This window comes from Marmota monax, unplaced genomic scaffold (assembly GCF_021218885.2).
Source record: "Marmota monax isolate L192 unplaced genomic scaffold, Marmota_monax_Labrador192_F-V1.1 WCK01_AAM20220418_F8-fsc00014, whole genome shotgun sequence".
Classification (NCBI taxonomy): Eukaryota; Metazoa; Chordata; class Mammalia; order Rodentia; family Sciuridae; genus Marmota; species Marmota monax.
In genome coordinates this window covers 3,762,347-3,780,035 of record NW_026695222.1, presented here as the reverse complement: position 1 = coordinate 3,780,035, position 17,689 = coordinate 3,762,347, and the positions used below count along the sequence as shown (strand labels likewise).

General features: G+C 35.5%; 1 protein-coding gene across 5 annotated transcripts in view; it reads left to right on the top strand.

The window, feature by feature from the left end:
- Ankef1 (ankyrin repeat and EF-hand domain containing 1) overlaps positions 1-16,876 on the top strand; it is an 80,377-nt gene extending 63,501 nt beyond the window's left edge. For 4 of the 5 annotated variants that reach the window (XM_046433840.2, XM_046433841.2, XM_046433836.2 and 1 more), the window contains 6 exons: positions 229-352; positions 3,652-4,474; positions 6,458-6,684; positions 7,900-8,063; positions 9,262-9,399; positions 10,892-16,876. In XM_046433840.2, coding sequence (XP_046289796.1) covers positions 229-352; positions 3,652-4,474; positions 6,458-6,684; positions 7,900-8,063; positions 9,262-9,399; positions 10,892-11,050 — 1,635 coding nt within the window. In that variant the 3' untranslated portion in view covers positions 11,051-16,876. The other variant, XM_046433838.2, reaches the window with a different exon arrangement.
- The last annotated feature ends 813 nt before the right edge of the window (positions 16,877-17,689 follow it).

Here is a 17,689-nt window from a genome sequence, read left to right as displayed (position 1 = left end):
ATAATATAGTAACCCCCTGTGGCTTTTTAGCATTTTAAATGTGGCCAAGAAAGTGTGGCTAGAAACTAAACTTTTAATTTTTAAAAAATTTAATTCATTTCCATTTGAATTTTCAATAGCCACATATAACTAATAGATAGTATACTGGATAGTGCTGGCCCAGGTGCCAGTCTTCCTTCAGCAAATGTGTGTTCCTATTCCTCACAATCTCCACTGTTTATTTTGCAGATATTGAAGCTTCTTTTTGCCTACAATGGAAATATGGGGTTGATTGCAATGAATGGGAACACGCCACTTCACTATGCTGCCATGGGTGGTTTTGCAGATTGCTGTAAATATATCGCACAACGAGGTAAAATTGTCTAGCAATTTTGTGTTTAAATTATTTGGTTTACACATTTCACTTGTTAGTTGCGTATCTTTTTCAATAGCCAGCCTCAGCACCTTACTCATGTAGAAAGAAAATTGAAATTGTGTTTTTATATAAGATATTCTATTGAACCATGGTGGGTTGTCTTAAAAGTATAAAATCCATTTTCCCCAAAGTTTTATGTTACTGTTAAAAACCTGAAGGGGATTTTTCATGAGTTAACTAAATATTAAAATGTTTATAATTGATTAAACTCCTCACTTTAAAAGTGCCAACATCAATTTAAAAAAGAAACATTGAAAATCATTTCTTTTAGTCTGAATTTTTAGTTTAAAAATAGTCTGATATGTCCATATAAAGTTAACCTCTTTGACTGTTTCTGAGAAAATATTGGGAGGTACATAAAATAAAAGGAAAAATTTTTGAAACATGTGAAATGTAATCAGTATTTTTTATTTTCCTGTAGCTTTTAAGCAACTATAAATTTAGAAATATAAGCTGTATTATGTATAGTACAGCATAATGAGCTCCATAAAGTAAAAAAATTAGCAAGTTGAGTTTCAAGATTAGATATATTTATTGTTATTTACCTTTTCATTGAATGTACATCAAAAGTTTAATTCTTTAATAGAGATAGAATTGCATTTTGCTGGATTTTATGGTTTTTTCCAATTTATGAGAAATAGAAAAAAATGTAAATATAGTCCAACGACTTTCTAATAAGCAGAAAAAGTATTTCCACTAGGACCTAAGTATTCTACAGTTTAAACATTAATACAAGTTAAACTAACATACCCACATAATAGTGTATATTTTTATAAGTTCATATTCCCTTCTTCAAACAGTAATTCTTTTTAAAAATAAGGAAAGAAAGCTAAATCAAATGTAATTTTTATCCTCTTAAACTATTTTACTGGTCTTAGCTTCAAATCAGTCACTATCAATCAGCAGTTTATTCTGATATCTCATGTTTTTTTTAACACGGTGTATTTCTAAAGATAACTGTCTTACTGGGTTGAGGCACACTTCTTAAACTTTCACTTGTTGGCCTTATTTCTTCCTGGGGCAAATATCATCTCACATGAGCTCTATTATTTTCATGTACCTGGGCTAAAGTTTCAGAAAGCACATCAAGAGCTAAGGGTAGTGCTTGGGTCATGGGAAAAAGTTTTGCCACTGATTCAGAAAATATCTGTCTTTCTGGAGGGATCCTAAAGCTGTATTTCTAAAGTAAATATCTGAAAACAGAGTTCTGTAGAGTGTTTGAAAATACAAACATGTCACTAGATCCTATACTGGTGACCCAGTTCCATAGCAGAAGTTACATTTCCATCTTTAGAATCCTATCTAAGACAATCAGAACAGCGAGAAACCATAAGCAATGAAATGCTCATTTCTGAGTAAATGAGCATTTATTTAGTAATAAAATGTAAAGCACTCATAAATCACTGGATTCTTTTCTCATATTAAAATGTCTTCCTTGATACATTGGAGCCTTTTATCCATGTTAAGGTTCCTAATAGAAGGACTCTGGCAAAAGAGGGCAAGCTAAAGCTGGTCTGAAACTCTTGACCCTTCTTGTTGAGGTGGCTTGAGAAGTATAGGAAAAGCAACAACCAAAAAAAAAAAAAAAAAAAAAGCCCAGATTCCCTGAATAAGCAAAATAGCGTAGGAAAGGGAGTAGACTTGCATTACTATGGAATTATTATGCTATGAACTTCTATTTTGAGACCACATTCTCAGGACCTCTTTCTCAATAAATCACTGTTCTTACAACTGTCCAATATAGCCAGATATGGTGGCACACATCTGTAATCCTAGTGACTAGTGAGACTAAGGCAGGAGGATTGTAAGTTTGAAGCCAGCCTCAGCACCTTAGCAAGACCCTGTCTCAAAATAAAAATAAAAAGGGCTGGGGAAGTAGCTCAGTGGTAGAGAGGCCCTGGGTTCAATCCCCAGTATTGAAACACACACACACACACACACACACACACACAGATAAGTAAGCAACAACAAAAATCCAACTGTCAAATACAGAAATTTTAGAATCTTTATTGACCAAATAACCTTTCTGAGTTTTTCTATCACTAGTAAAATCATTAGCCTTATAAATATGTAATGTTTGACAATACAAAAGTATTGATCTTGAAAACTATTGCCAAGCTTTTATTTTTTATTTTTTATTGAGCAACCCCCTTTTTTATTATCTTTGGGTTTCCAGATGTCTTTTTTCTTCTCTCAAACACACAAAAGTAAATATCATGAACCCTACAGTACCCATCTATGTAAGCATCTTTTTGACAAGGAATTAAAACCACAAAGTATTGGAGGGTCTTGTTTGCATGCAGCTACTTGTCATTTTGATTGGTATCTGATTGGATGACAATCAATCCTTTCTGATTATGTGATATTGGCAAAACAGCAGCTTAGTCGCCTTCTAGATTGGAAACACTGGAAAGAGCCTCTTTGTGGTCTGACTTATTTATACATATGAAGAAATTTCAATGTCTCAAGACACATTAGAGAGAACACCACCTCCTTGGTGTGCTGTTAAATAGATTCCCTAATGCACTCAGAAAAGTTTCATCCTTTGGGGGGAATATTTGCAAATAATGTTGGTCTCATAATTTTAAGTAAGGAACCAAAATGGAAAGAGCATTTTGATGTCTAAGTTGCACACAAATATAAATTTGGAATTCTCAGATTTGATTAACAAATTAGTTTTCCCCTGTAAAAGCTGTATGTGACCTCAAGACAAAATAGTGAACTAGTATAAATTACCTTAATTTAATGAAGAATACAAGTCAAATATTAAGATTGTGTGAGTGGTTTCTTTTTGAAGTCAATCAAAAAGAAACAAGTGTCTTTCAATATTACAAGCTGAATCTAGACACTTCTCTCCAAATTCCAATGTACTCTTACTCTTTTCTCATTGATATAAAAATCTCCTCAGCAAGCATCCCATTTAATATTTATTTCGACTATATTTTTTTCTAACATTTCTATCTATAGAGATAAAATCTCTCACTCCTTTGTAAGCAGATATAAAATTGCAAACTCATCTCTGTCAGAATTCATAAAAGTGAAAGCCACAGGGAAAAAAAATATAGCTTAATTTCATAATTATAATAGCTAGCTGCCCTTATCTCTGTGTATATATAATTTTAGGATGAACTTTTGACTAATAACCCCAAATTGAGAAAACAGTTGGATTATCATCAGTTGTAGGACCACGCACATGCCTTGGCACCCATACCTAATTATGATGTTTTGTGTTTTAGGATGTGAATTGAAATGGAAGAATTTAGATCACAAAACTCCAAGGGCTGTGGCCAAAGAAGGAGGCTTCAAAGCAGCAAGCAAAGAAATACGACGAGCTGAGAGAATTGCTAAAAAACTGGAGAAACCTGGAGTCAAAAACCCCAATCCAAAGTGGGCCCTCAGATTACATGATTGGTCCATAGAACACGAGGCCCTCCTTCGAGAAGGCTTCTCCTTTTTAGACAGAGGAAACGGGACAGTGTCCAAGGAAGACTTTGTGCTGATCCTGAAGGATAAGCAAGAGTATGCAACCTCTGAACAGCTGGCCATCATAGCTCAACTTCATGAAAAGACCCGGGACGGTGGAGTCAACATAAATGATTTCTTTAAAGGAACCAGATACTTAAGCAAGTCTTTTGTCTTGGGATCTTATGGGCCCAAGAAAAAGAAAAGAGGAATGGGCAAAAAGGGTCGGAAAGGCAAATTTGTTTTACCCCTCCCAATCTGCGTCATTCCTGAGAGTGTATTTCCATTCAGGCCAGATGGTGGGCCTCCATATTACATGATTGAAACCTACCAGAATGTAACTGATTGCAGCCGGTTTAATCAAGATCACCCACCAGAACATCCCATTCAGGATGATTCTTCTTGGTACATTGATGATCCAGGGAAAGTATTTTCAAATATTAATTTTGTCACCAAGGCTGGGGACCTGGCATCTCTGAAAAAGGCTTTTGAAGCAGGAAAACCTGTGGATATGAAGGATAATTATTACAAAACACCACTAATGACAGCGTGTGCCAGTGGAAACATAGATGTTGTCAAGTTTCTTCTCGAAAAAGGGTATGTTTTGTTGTTGAGTGAGATTTAAGTTTTTATGAGGGTTCACATTTCAAAGAAATAAAATAAGGTCATAAGAAACATTCAGCTCAGAATTTTAATAGTATGGGAATGTGTTTCAATAACTAAATAGGTCCCATATGAGCATTCAGGCTAATGACAGCATAGACTTCTGTGTGTAAAAGACAGTTTGCCAGTGATAGTTGTACAGAAAGTAAAAGCCAACTAAGTGTTCACTCTGGGATTAGAAGAGACTTCTAATTATCACTGTTTTCCTGTGACAGGATGACTCATTTTGGTCTCAGTGTCTCACCTAGATGGTATGGAGTTAAAGCCTCTTGCTTTGTGGGGATCCCAACAGAGTCAAACTGGGGGGATGATGGACAGAATAACTAAGAACATGTTTCCATCCCTCTATAACCCACCATTCTCCTTCAGAGGGGGCAGTCTTTCCCTTGGTTCACTTATAAATATCTTTAAAATATCAAAACATGATGTTTTTTTTATTTAACTTTTAATACTAAAACAGTTGTTTTGGTTGAATTCCTGCGTCTACCATAGTTGTATAACCTGCCTTAAGTTTCTTCACATTTCCGTGCCTCAGTTTTCTCATTTATGTAATGGGGCTCTAATGGGACTCATCTCAGAATTTGTAAACGATTAAAGGCGTTAACTTATGTAGAGCACTTAATGATGCAGTAACTGCACACTTGAAAAATGTATCAATGTTGTTATTACTGAAACATTTAATGTCAAAGACTCAAGTTTGTATTCTCAAAAGAAATGTGAAATCATTAAGGAGAACTTGAACTTTTGGATAGTGAAATCCTAACAAGCTCCAAAATTTTAAATAATATATTGTAATGCTTTAAATTACATTTTATCTTTTACATCAATTTTTATCTTCACTGGATCCAGTTTTGTAATTTTCCTGGATTTTAACCTTTGTAAACATTGTAAGTACCTTTCAAGCTAAACAAAATGTGTATGTCCACAGTGTTAAGACTGTTAAAGTAATGCAGAAAAAAGAGATTACCAAGAAATTATGGCACAGGGTTGGCAAATTAACAACTGATAAAACTTTCCAAAATTGTACTTGCCTTTTTAGGTCCCAGTACTTAGAGCAACCACAATTTTTAATTTGTGCATCTATCTTTTTTTTTAAGAGAGATAGGAGAGAGAGAGAGAGAGAGAGAGAGAGAGAGAATTTTTTAATATTTATTTTTCAGTTTCCAGCTGACACAACATCTTTTTTTTTTTTTTTTCAGTCAAGTCACTTTATTACATGTCATTTTAGCTGCCAAAAAACACAGATTGGCTTAATATACAATCATTGATCAATGAGCCTCATTTTTCCCTAATTTTCTGCATATGTTATATTATAGCCAGTGGATATTAAGGAGGGGGTTATATAACTTTAAAATGTCTGCAGGATGTGCAATATGCAATAATCTCCATCAAACTTTCAGAAGATGTCCAGCAGCCTTTGGTTATCAGTGAACTTTCTAGCATACAATAAAAGTTGGAGTTTTCCTTGGAGTTTTTGGTAAAAATTATGATCACTATATAAATCATGGTCAGCAAGCTATAGTAGCTGTTTGAGTATTTTAATTAAACATAGAATCAGGTTTCTTCTAAAGTTGAGAAAAACATTCTCAAGCCACACTTTAGTCCCTTTTAAAGGTGATTTATCCATTAAACATCCAACTGTAATGCTGGGAGATATAGTTGTGCTGGGACGCTCAATTCTAACAAAGGAGATCATCTCCAAAATGCAATGTCCTGGACCATGGGCATGGAATGGCTGCCATCTAAGAATGATGGACAAAGCAGAAGATTCTAAGAGTAACCAAGGTTTTTGGGTTCTCTTAAATTTTATTTTTAACTGACATAGGACAGAGGATCGAACCCAGCGCCCCGCGCATGCCAGGCGTTCGTGTTACCACTTGAGCCACATGCCCAGCCCGCATCTATCTTATTTTACAGGGCAAACGTTAATGCAACAGATAATTTTCTGTGGACTCCACTTCATTTTGCATGCCATGCAGGGCAGCAAGACATTGCTGAACTGCTTGTTAAGTCTGGAGCTACCCTAGATGCACTTTCAATCAACAACTCAACTCCCTTAAGTCGAGCCATTGAAAGCTGCAGACTGGATACTGTAAAATACCTACTTGATATTGGTGCTAAATTCCAGCTGGAAAATAGAAAAGGTATGTGTTTGTATTATTGATGGTTGGGGGTTAGTGAAGGAGAATTTATGTTAGATTCCATACCCCTCCAATTCTGTTCTGATAGAACCATGTTTTCCCCTGGGTTACTGGTGCAAACATGAGCCTTAGTTAAATGTTATGAAAGTTCTTCTTAAGTACTTCTCAAAGCATTGATATTTAAGGGCCAGTTCTTTATGTTTGCAATCTGTTAGGGACTTTTATAAAATTCAATAAAAATGATTTAGTAGAAATGGAAGCCCAAGCTTTTCAATCGTTAGATTTAAAGAACAAAAAAAAATTGAAAAAGACTATCTATTAAATAGTTCTATAATTTCTTAACACTTAATTTTTGTGGTTATTACATTGTGGATCAGGAACCATTGATTTGTGGACCCGAAGTAGTTTGCAGGTCACAATCTGAGTTATCACTGCTATGTTCAATTCCCAACGATTGGCATGCTAGAGACTCTAGAGATTTTGGATTCCTCTAATAGCTGTACAAAGTCATTCCTAAATTGAGGCTTCCTTGTCTCTAGGAAGTAAACAGATGGCCTACCCTATGTCATAAACACCACACAGGAACAATTAAAACATCATTTGAATAAATACTTAAGCTCCTTATGTGGTAGTGTTATTTTCTTATATTGGAACCCATTGCTTCTTTTTGCTCTGAGACTTTGCTCATATCGCTGGCTTCTTTGGGCTGTCCCTGAGTCAGATAGAATTACACCAGGAGTACCTGATGATATGACAGGTAACATAATACCCAATCACCTGCCTGAGCACTTGTGAGCAAGCACCAGCTTCCCCAGGCCTTTTGGAATTTACCTTCTTACAACATGGAAAAAGGAAGATAAGTTAAATTTATTACACAAAAGGAAATGTTTGCAGTGTGGGGAGAAAACCATCAGTTGGATATTCAAAATATAATCTAATATTTCCAATCCACTTTTTAAGAAATGTAGTTAAAAGAAAAAAATTAATTTTTGTCAGTAAATGGTGCTTTAAAACCACGGAGTTTTATCACAGGGTCCACCTTTGAAGGATATCCAATCTGATTTATGAATTTACATGGTTAGCTTTAGTAATCACCCTGACTGTGCATGTGCATGCTTAAAGCTGTGATGCTGAGGTTTTTTTGTTTCCACCCCCCCCCACATGGTTTATCATTAAATCTACTTATTAAAACTCTAAATTTATGTTTGTTTTAAACAGGGCATAGTGCCATGGATGTTGCAAAGGCATATGCCGATTATAGAATAATTGATTTGATTAAAGAAAAGATAGATAACTTGCCTAAAACAGCAGAAAATCAAAAAATGAAAAGCAAGACACCTCCTAAATTGAAAACTGAAGGCCCTGAGATTAAGAAAGAGGAGGTAAGAAAAGAGCTCAATTACCCATTAGTAACTGGAACTCATTAAAAACTTGTTGGGGGTTTGGGTGGGCAGCAGCATTATTTATGTGCTATTATACAACTGGGCAATGTCATACGCAGTGCAAACTTTCAGCACTGTTATACAGTACTTTTAAAGAAATATCCAGCAAGAAGTTTCCAGTTACTGAAGACACTAAAAAGTGTTCATTGAAAACAGAATCTGCACAAAACCAAATATACTTAGGATGTTGTAAAACAACGGTCTAGGAGATATGTATACATTTGGTCTTGCATTGTACAGATTTGATGTCATGACCCAAGCAGGGAAGGGGGAGGGTTTTGAAACCTTATGAAAAATAATGTAAAGCGTGGTTTTCCTTTGTTTTGATCTCATACTCTTTCATTGCCTACCTTCTTCCCTGTCCCCACCCAGGAACTTTAATGAATTCCACCGAACTCTGGGATATGGAGCCACTTGTAACTTGGATATTCAGCAAAGTGACTCTAGCAGGTTTTTAATGTACCACATTGACTGTACCTGGTAATCTGGAGTGGTTTAGGAAACCCTAAACTGCCAGCACAAGGTTGAGGTTGCTGCCTATGGGTTACCTAGGCATCAAAAGTTTGCCATTATCAGGGAATGTGCACATTCTTGGTTGGAAGCATCTTTTTAAAGAATTCTTGCAATTCTTAATTCTAAATTCTTAAAAGAAAAATTCTTGCAAGACAGAGGACTAGGGAAGAAGGAAGGAAACACGCTCACTCATGCCATCAAATTGAATAGGGTTGGGGAAATGTCCATGGTAGGAAGTGGAAAGGGATTGTAGGCAAACATTAGAAAGTACCACTGTGGAGAATGGGAAAATATTAAGAGGTGAAGAAATTTCAATCAGTTGGGGCTTCTGCTATCCAGGCATTTTCATTTTAGAAGGACTTCATCCTTCTCCTTAATGAATAGCCACAGGTTAAAGGTAGATATTTTGAAGACTTATCTGATCTGTCCCTGATACTATAAAATAAGTAAAGTTAAACAAAGCAAACTAATATAAAAATATTCTATTTTATCTCAAATTGTATCTTATTTAGTAGTATTTTAAAGGTTTTTTCCTGATTCCAGAGTAATATATAGAAAAACAAATAATAATATTAGAAAGTGAATACCATATTTGAAATTTATAGTTTTAAAATCTTGTTTCCAGGAACCACTTTCATCCATTTATGGTATGCCAGTCATATCGGAGGAAAAGAAAATACAAAGGGATAATGTGGTTTATCTCAATTCATTGATTACCAGGGGCTATACCAAGAAAGTGGATATCACATATGTTCCACAAAGGGTAAGTACTTTGGAATTGTGGAGCTCATGATTTTATTTTTCAAATGTTTTCTATGCAGACCATCCAAATAAATGTCCAAAATTTATCTTTCATGGTTACTATTTGCATGTTTTCTTTTGCCAGGTCCTCCTGCTTTCAATTCAAGATATCCATCTGTTGGATTCTAATATCTATTTCCCCTTGTTAGCATTTCTATATTCACATTTAAATTTTCCTTAAGAGATTAAAGTCTTCTTTGGTCAATGATATTCCCTACAGTTATTTAGTGACAAAGTTCTATTGATACCTCACCTTGGTACTTCTCAGACCCAGCCTTTCTTTATACTCACTACCAGCATCTCACCTGGGAGTTTCTTACTAATTAAGACTAGATATATTCAATAGTCTCTTAAAACATCTTCAGTTGTGGATAAATCTATACGTGGAATTTTGGAGGAGAAGTTGTCTTCCCAACGCACATCAAACCCTACTGAATAAGCAATGCCTCCTATATGAAAATAGTTTTGACTTCCACGTCAGACATAAAGGTAGTAAACCCGGATGATCTTCCAGTTCCTTTTGCTTTCCTGTTTTGACACGATAAAAATGAACAACAGATGGCCTGAGGATAACTAAGGATAACTGAAGATGAATTAATTCAAGAACATTTCTGAGCTCAGGTCCCATATAGTCATCTCCAGAAGTAGAGAGTTTCATCTAACCAATGTATATAAGAGTGGAGAAAATGTTAAAAATACATTTAGAAGTTAATTTGATAATTTCAACTTATCAAAAATCTTTCTAGAATGGAACCACTATTTGACCCAGTTATCCCACTCTTCAGTTTATACCCAAAGGACTTAACAGCAGAATACTACAGTGATACAGCCACATCAATGTTTATAGCAGTTCAGTTCACTATAGCTAAACTATGGAACCTACCTGGGGCTATCTTTCAACAGATGGATAAAGAAAATGTGGTATATATACACAATGGAATATTACTCATCCTTAAAGAAGAATGGAGCTAGAGAATATAATGTTAAGCAAAATAAGCCAATCCCAAAGAATCAAAGGCCAAATGTTTTCTCTGATGTATTGATACTAATTCACAAAGGGGGTAGGCTAGGGAAGAATAGAGGTACTTTGGATTAGACAAATGGGAATGAAGGGAGGGGGGCATAGGGGTGAGAAAGAGAGTGGAATGAATTGGACATTATTACCCTATGTGCATATATGATTATATAACCAGTGTAACTCTACATCATGTAAAACCAGAAGAATGAGAAATTGTACTCCATTTATGTATGATGTCTCAAAATGCATTCTACTATCACGTATAACTGATTAAAACAAATTTTTAAAAAGCTGCTTAGGTCAGGGATATAACAGTGGTGGAGCACTTTCCTGGCATACACTTAATTAAAACTGTGTAATGAATATTGTCTGGATATGAGCATATTCGCTAGCCATCATGCTCAATAGCTGCTTTGGGTCTGGGGGGTTATTTCAGATTTGGAGTCCTGAAGCCACAACAGCCGAGCTGATCAGGAAAAGGGAGCTGCGGCGGGAGAGGTTTACTTATGAGGTGGACTTTGAGGATTTCATGATGCCTTTTCAGAAGAATATCACTGAAAAAGTCCAAGCATTGGAAGCTGCTCTCAAGATCTGAATTACAGCAGTTTCTTCATAGGGTAAATTCTCTGAGGTACAGGGATGGAACTTTGGAGAAAGTCAATGTTTCTATCAAAGTCAAAATCCCCCAATTAAGCATTCATTACCAAATATTTGGTTTTTTATTTAACGTCCATAAATGTTCTGAGATATATAGTGAAGATGTGCTTTATTTTGCAATGAATGGCATGGTACTGTGGATAAATCCCCCAATCACCAAAATGTAGTAGAATATCTGGCCTTTGGGTATGAACATTGCTGTCAAAAAAAAAAAAATCTGCCTGATGTATGATGTAAGGTTTAGTAAAGATAAAATTCTAGTAGAAATTGATTAAAAGTTTAATATAAGGAAGATGTAGTATGCAGTTGTTTAAGGAAGGAGTTTGTTTCTCACATACCATTATAAATCATGTGACTTAGATACCTTGGGCCAAATAAATTTTGGACACTCACTTCCCTTCCTACTCTGGGACTGTAAGTCCCTCAGGCCTGACTTCCAAATGCCAGAGGGCTACCTCTAGCACTTAAACTTGAACAGCAGAGCAGAAGTGCTTGAGAAATCACAATCCACTCTAAGCAACACTCAGTCAATGAATGAATACATTCAGATCCCCCAGCTCTCTGGTAAGATTTTTCTGAAGTGTACATTCTCATAAGGCCAAGTTTCCCACAGTGGTGACTGGTTTGATAACTCACCCTTCATTACCACTTTCCTTTCCCTGTTCCACTCTTCCCCTCCTTTGCTAGTTTTTATTGCCATTACCTCCTTGTCTCCTTTTGCTTCTGGAAGGGCCTAAACTAAGACAACATCTATGGTATTCTGAGGCTCATAGCAAAAGTATTGAAAATGCATTTCCTTTTCTTCTGTTTACTACAAAATAAACATTTCTCCAGTCTGGAGAATCTTCCCTCAGAGTCTTTATCTGCAATTAAGAGGCAGTTCAAGTGGTATTCACATAATAGCTGGTACTTTGAACAGAATTTCCAGATGCCAGGAAAAAATATGAGAATGTCTAGAGGTTATCATTGTGAATTTCCCTTAAGGGAATCCCATTATTTCCTGTTTTCTACTGCTTGTTCATTAAGTTGATTCTCAAGTATTTTATTTTTTTTTTTTGATGTTACTATAAATGGGGTGGTTTTTCTCATTTCCCTTTCAGAGGATTTGTCATTGATATACAGAAATGCCTTTGATTTATGGGTGTTGATTTTGTATCCTGTTACTTTGCTGAATTCATTTACTAGTTCTAGAAGTTTTCTGGTGGAACTTTTTGGGTCTTCTAGGTATAGAATCATATGGTCAGCAAATAGTGCTAATTTGAATTCTTCTTTTCCTACATGTATGCCTTTAATTTCTTTCATCTAATTGCTCTGGCCAGTGTTTCAAGAACTCTGTTAAATAGAAGTGGTGAAAGAGGGCATCTCTGTCTTGTTCCAGTGTTTAGAGAGAATGCTTTCAATTTTTCTCCATTGGCCTGGGACTTACCATAGATAGCTTTTACAATGTTGAGATATGTTCCTCTTATCCCTAGTTTTTCTAGTGTTTTGAACATATGAAGGGGTGCTGTATTTTTTGTTGAATGTTTTTTCTATGTCTATTGAGATGATCATATGGTTCTTTAGTCTATTAATATGATGAATTACATTTATTGATTTCTATATGTTGAACCAAACTTGCATCCCTGGGATGAATCCCATTTGATCATGGTGCACAATCTTTTTGATGTTCCTGTACTCATTTTGCCAGAATTTTATTGAGAATTTTTGCATCTATGTTTATTAGAGATATTGGTCTGAAGTTTTTAAAATGTGTCTTTGCCTGGTTTTGGAATCAGGGTGATACTGGCCTCACAGAATGAGTTTGGAAGTGCTTCCCCTTTTTCTATTTCCTGAAATAAATTGAAGAGTATTGGTTTTAGTTCTTCTTTAAAGGTCTTATAAGACTTGGCTGTGTATCCATCTGGTCCTTGGTTGGTAGTCTTCTGATGGCATCTTCTATTTCATCACTTGAAATTGATCTGTTTAAATTGTGTATATCATCCTGATTCAATTTGGGCAAATCATATGACTAGGAATTTGTTGATGCTTTCAATATTTTCTATTTTCTTTGAGTACAAGTTTTCAACATAATTTCAAATTATCTTCTGTATTTCTGTAGTGTCTGTCATATTTCCTTTTTCATCACATATGTTAGTAATTTGAGTTTTCTCTCTCCTCTTTGTGAGCATGGCTAAGGATCTGTAAATCTTATTTTTTCAGAGAACCAACTTTTTGTTTTGTCAATTTTTTCAATTGTTTCTTTTGTTTCAATTTTATTGATTTCAGCTCGGATTTTAATTATTTCCTGTTTTCTACTCCTTTTAGTGTAAATTTGATCTTCTTTTTCTAGGGCTTTGAGATGCAATGTTAAGTCATTTATCTGTTAACTTTTTCTTTTTCTAAGGAATAAACTGCATGCAATGAACTTTCCTCTTTAGAACTGCCTTCATAGTGTCCCAGAGATTTCAGTATGTTGTATATGTGTTCTCATTCACCTCTAAAAATTTTTTAATCTCCTCCTCAATGTCTTCTGCAACCCATTGTTCATTCACCATATTTTTTTGTCTCCAGGTGTTGGAGTAGCTTTTATTCTCTATTTTATTATTGATTTCTAATTTTATTACATTATGATATGATAGAATGCAGGGTAGTATCTCTATTTTTTTATATTTGCTAAGAGTTGCTTTGTGGCATAATATATGGTCTATTTTAGAGAAAGATCCATGTGCTGCTGAGAAGAAAGTGTATTCTCTCATTGAAGGAATGAAATATGTCAGTTAAGTCTAAGTTATTGACTGTATTATTGAGTTCTGTAGTTTCTTTGTTCAGCTTTTGTTTGGAAGACTTATCCAGTGATGAGAGAAGTATGTTAAAGTCACCCAAAATTATTGTGTTGTGGTCTATTTGACTCTTGAACTTGAGAAAACTTTCTTTGATGAACATAGATGCTCCATTGTTTGGGGCATATATATTTAAAATTGTTATGTCTTGTTGGTATATGGTTCTCTTGAGCAGTATTAGTATCCTTCTTTATCGCTTTTGATTAACTTTAGCTTAAAGTCTACTTTATTTGTTATGAAGATGGAAACCCCTACTTGCTTCCGCAGTTCATGTGAGTTGTATGATTTTTCCCAACCTTTCATCTTCAGTCTGTGGATGAGATGAGTCTCTTAGAGACAGCATATTGTTGGGTCGTTTTTTATTTGATCCAATCTGCTAGTCTATGTCTTTTGATTGCTGAGTTTAGGCCATTAACATTCAGGGTTATAACTGAGACATTATTTGTTTTCCCAGCCATTTTTGTTAATTTTTGGTATGTAATGTGACTTGATTTTTTCTCTTTAGTGTAATATATCTCTTGGCTGATTTTCATCATTGTTTTTCATTTTCTCTTCACAGAATATTTTTCCAAAGATGTTCTGTAGTGCAGGCTTTCTAGTTGTAAATTCTTTTAACTTTTGTTTATCATGGAAAGTTTTTATTTCATCATCAAATATAACGCTTAATTTTGCTGGATATAAGATTCTTGGTTGGCATCCATTTCTTTTTGCAGAGCTTTGTATATGTTATTCCATGATCTCCTGACTTTGAGGGTCTGGGTTGAAAAATCTGCTGAGATACAAAATGGTCTCCCTCTATAAGTGATCTGATTTGTCTCTCTTGCAGTTTTTAAGATTCTCTCCTTATTCTGTATGCTAGACATTTTCATTGTAATGTGTCTTGGTATAGATCTGTTGTAATTTTGTATATTTGGTGCCCTGTAAGACTCTTGAATTTGGTTTTCCAATTCATTCTTCATGCTTATGAAATTTTCTGATATTATCTCATTGAAGAGATTGTACATTCCTTTAGTTTGAAACTCTGTGCTTTCCTCTATCCCAATAACTCTTAGATTTTGTCTTTTGATGCTGTCCCATAATTCTTGGATGTTCTCTTTTATGGTCTCTTACTATCTTCGCTGTGTGGTCAACTTTTTTTTTTCCAGATTGTATACTTTGTCTTCATTATCTAACATTCTTTCTTGCAAGTGATCTAGTCTGTTGGTTATGCTTTCAATTAAATTTTTTATTTGGTTTATTGTTTCCTTCATTTCAAGGATTTCTGACTTTTTTTTTCAGAGTCTCTCTTTCTTGAAGTAATCTTTTGCTATCTGTATTTGCTCTTTTATCTCTTTGTTGGAGTGATCAATTTTTGCCTCTATTTGCTCATTTAGGTCCCTCTTTAATTCACAGATCATTTTAATTATGAACCTTCTGAACTCCTTCTCTGACATTTCATCAACTTTGCTGTCCATGGGTTCTGTTATTGTAGTGTCCTGGTTTGTTTAAGACACTTTCCTCCCTTGTTTTCTTTCTTTTTTAATGTTGTTTATGTGTCTTCCTTTCTTGCAATGTGGCTCTTGAGATATTACAGTTTATCCTGTATATTCTTGTAGTATCCATGCAGATTGTCTGTACCTTACCTTTATGTTGGCTTCCAGACCCTGCTAGTGTCCTTCAATGTATGCTATTGCAACTAAAGGTGGTGGTGGCAATAGCCAAGGTAACTTGAGATAATAGTGGAAGTTCCCCAAGATGGATGCAATGTCTTACAGAGATGGGATTGAAAGGAGGGTGGGCCTTGCACTGTCTTTGGGTTGCCAGTTCTGAGTTGCAGTTGCTTCCAAGCCCTGTCTATTGTCCAAAAGGTAGGGCTACTGCATGGGGAAGTCTATGGTGATGTCTGCATTGTCCCAAGATGGACGTGGTTAGGCTTGGGCTCCCAGGTGGGGGGCAGTGACGAACTCGGACCTACCCTGGGCCTGGGTCCTGCTCAGGCCAGTGTGGGCAAATCTGGACTGGGCCTGGGCTCCCACCGTGGTCTCTGGCCTGAAGAGGCGATCCTGTGCCCGAGACTGAGCTCCAGTGGGTGTCTACCAGTGGCAGGATGGACCTGATGATGTCAACTTTGTAAACTTCAAGTTAAAGTGTTGTCTATGTAGTTTCTCTATTACAGTCAATATTTTTCTCTTTATAGTATAAATAAGTATCTCATGGGTAGATCTTTGAAACTGTAAATTTTCTTTTATGTCCATAAATATCACCCATTAATTTTTAATATTCATTGATGATACTTGCCTGGAATGAGTGTTAAAGGGACAATAGCCATAAGCTAATTTTTCAACTTCATCATTATTTCCATTTCTTAGTTATTTTCTGCTGTTGAGCAGAGCTTTCTTTTCTCCACTAATTTATGTACTTAAATAAGTATGGACTCATGCATTACTTTCTTACTTAACAGGTTATAATTATAGGAACCCACTCAACACTCCAGTGTTGGTAATGTATCTAACAGCAGCAATTTCTAGGATCTAAGGCTGCCATAAGTTCCTCTTAGGGACCAACCTACTTCTAAGAGGGAAAACACAAATAAAACTGTTCCAAATCCATTTTTGAGGAATGTAACCTTTCTGGCTCAGAAAGTGACAAAAGGACCATTTATACCTAGATTGATAAACTATCAAAACCTTTATTATCTCCTGTTTGTTCTCCTGAAACCCCATTGATCCTTCAAAAAAAAAAAAAAAAAGCCATTTGTTCTCACATAAACACCCTCTCTACCTCCCCTTTTCCTATTTTTTAATTTGTTTAAATTTTAAAAACTATTACAATTGTGTACATATTTGTGGTATATAATGTGATGATATATAAGCTCCCGGTTCTAACTACTACTTTGAATTTCTCATCACAGTAATGGTAAGAAGTACATGCACACTGCACCTGTAAATAAACTCCCTTTTCTTTTATTTATCTGCCTTTTGTTAGTTTTATTCACAGACCCCCAAGTGGTCAACCTTAGGGCAGACAGGAAGTTTCTCCTCTCCTATGTAATTCTCTACTATGATCACTTACTTTGATTTGGCCATGGAAACCCCTTCAAACAGGCTCCTGATAAGTAGGCATTTTGCCTCTGAAAATAGCTAGAGAATTCTTATTTCTTGAATATGATGGAAAATGCTTACACATGGCTTCATTTGTAATGAGAAAAATTAATCTGTGATAACAGATCTGCAGACTGTAGCACTGTTTTCAGCCTTGTGAGTACAGTTCCTAAGTGTCAGCTTGATGTGTAGTGCTGTACTGTGATCGCCTTCAGCCATTTGCAGGCATCCACTGAGAGAAAGTGTTAATGCCAGGTCCTATTAGACCCCTTTCCCCATTTATGACATGTTTGCATTCATTTTAGAGGCTCAGGAACACGTCTGAATGAAAACTGTGAGGGGGGCACTTCAAGTAATTGGGTTTATTTGGCGTTTATCGCTAAAACCTAACAGCAAAGGCACAGTTCTAACAATAGCCTGTCAGGACATCAGTGCTGTTCAAAGAGTAGTCCATGGAGCAACAGCAGCAGCATCACCTGGGAGCTTGGTCCCATACCTCACTCCTCCCGAAATAAATCCACATAGTCTTATAAAAAAAGATTTTATAGAGGAAAACTTCTAGGCATAAAGAGACAGTGTTGATGATTAATGAACAAACTACATTTTAAGTAGTATGTGCAATAACCTCAGAATAGCAAATAATGCAACACACAGTAATTTTTCTAGGTTTTAGAATTA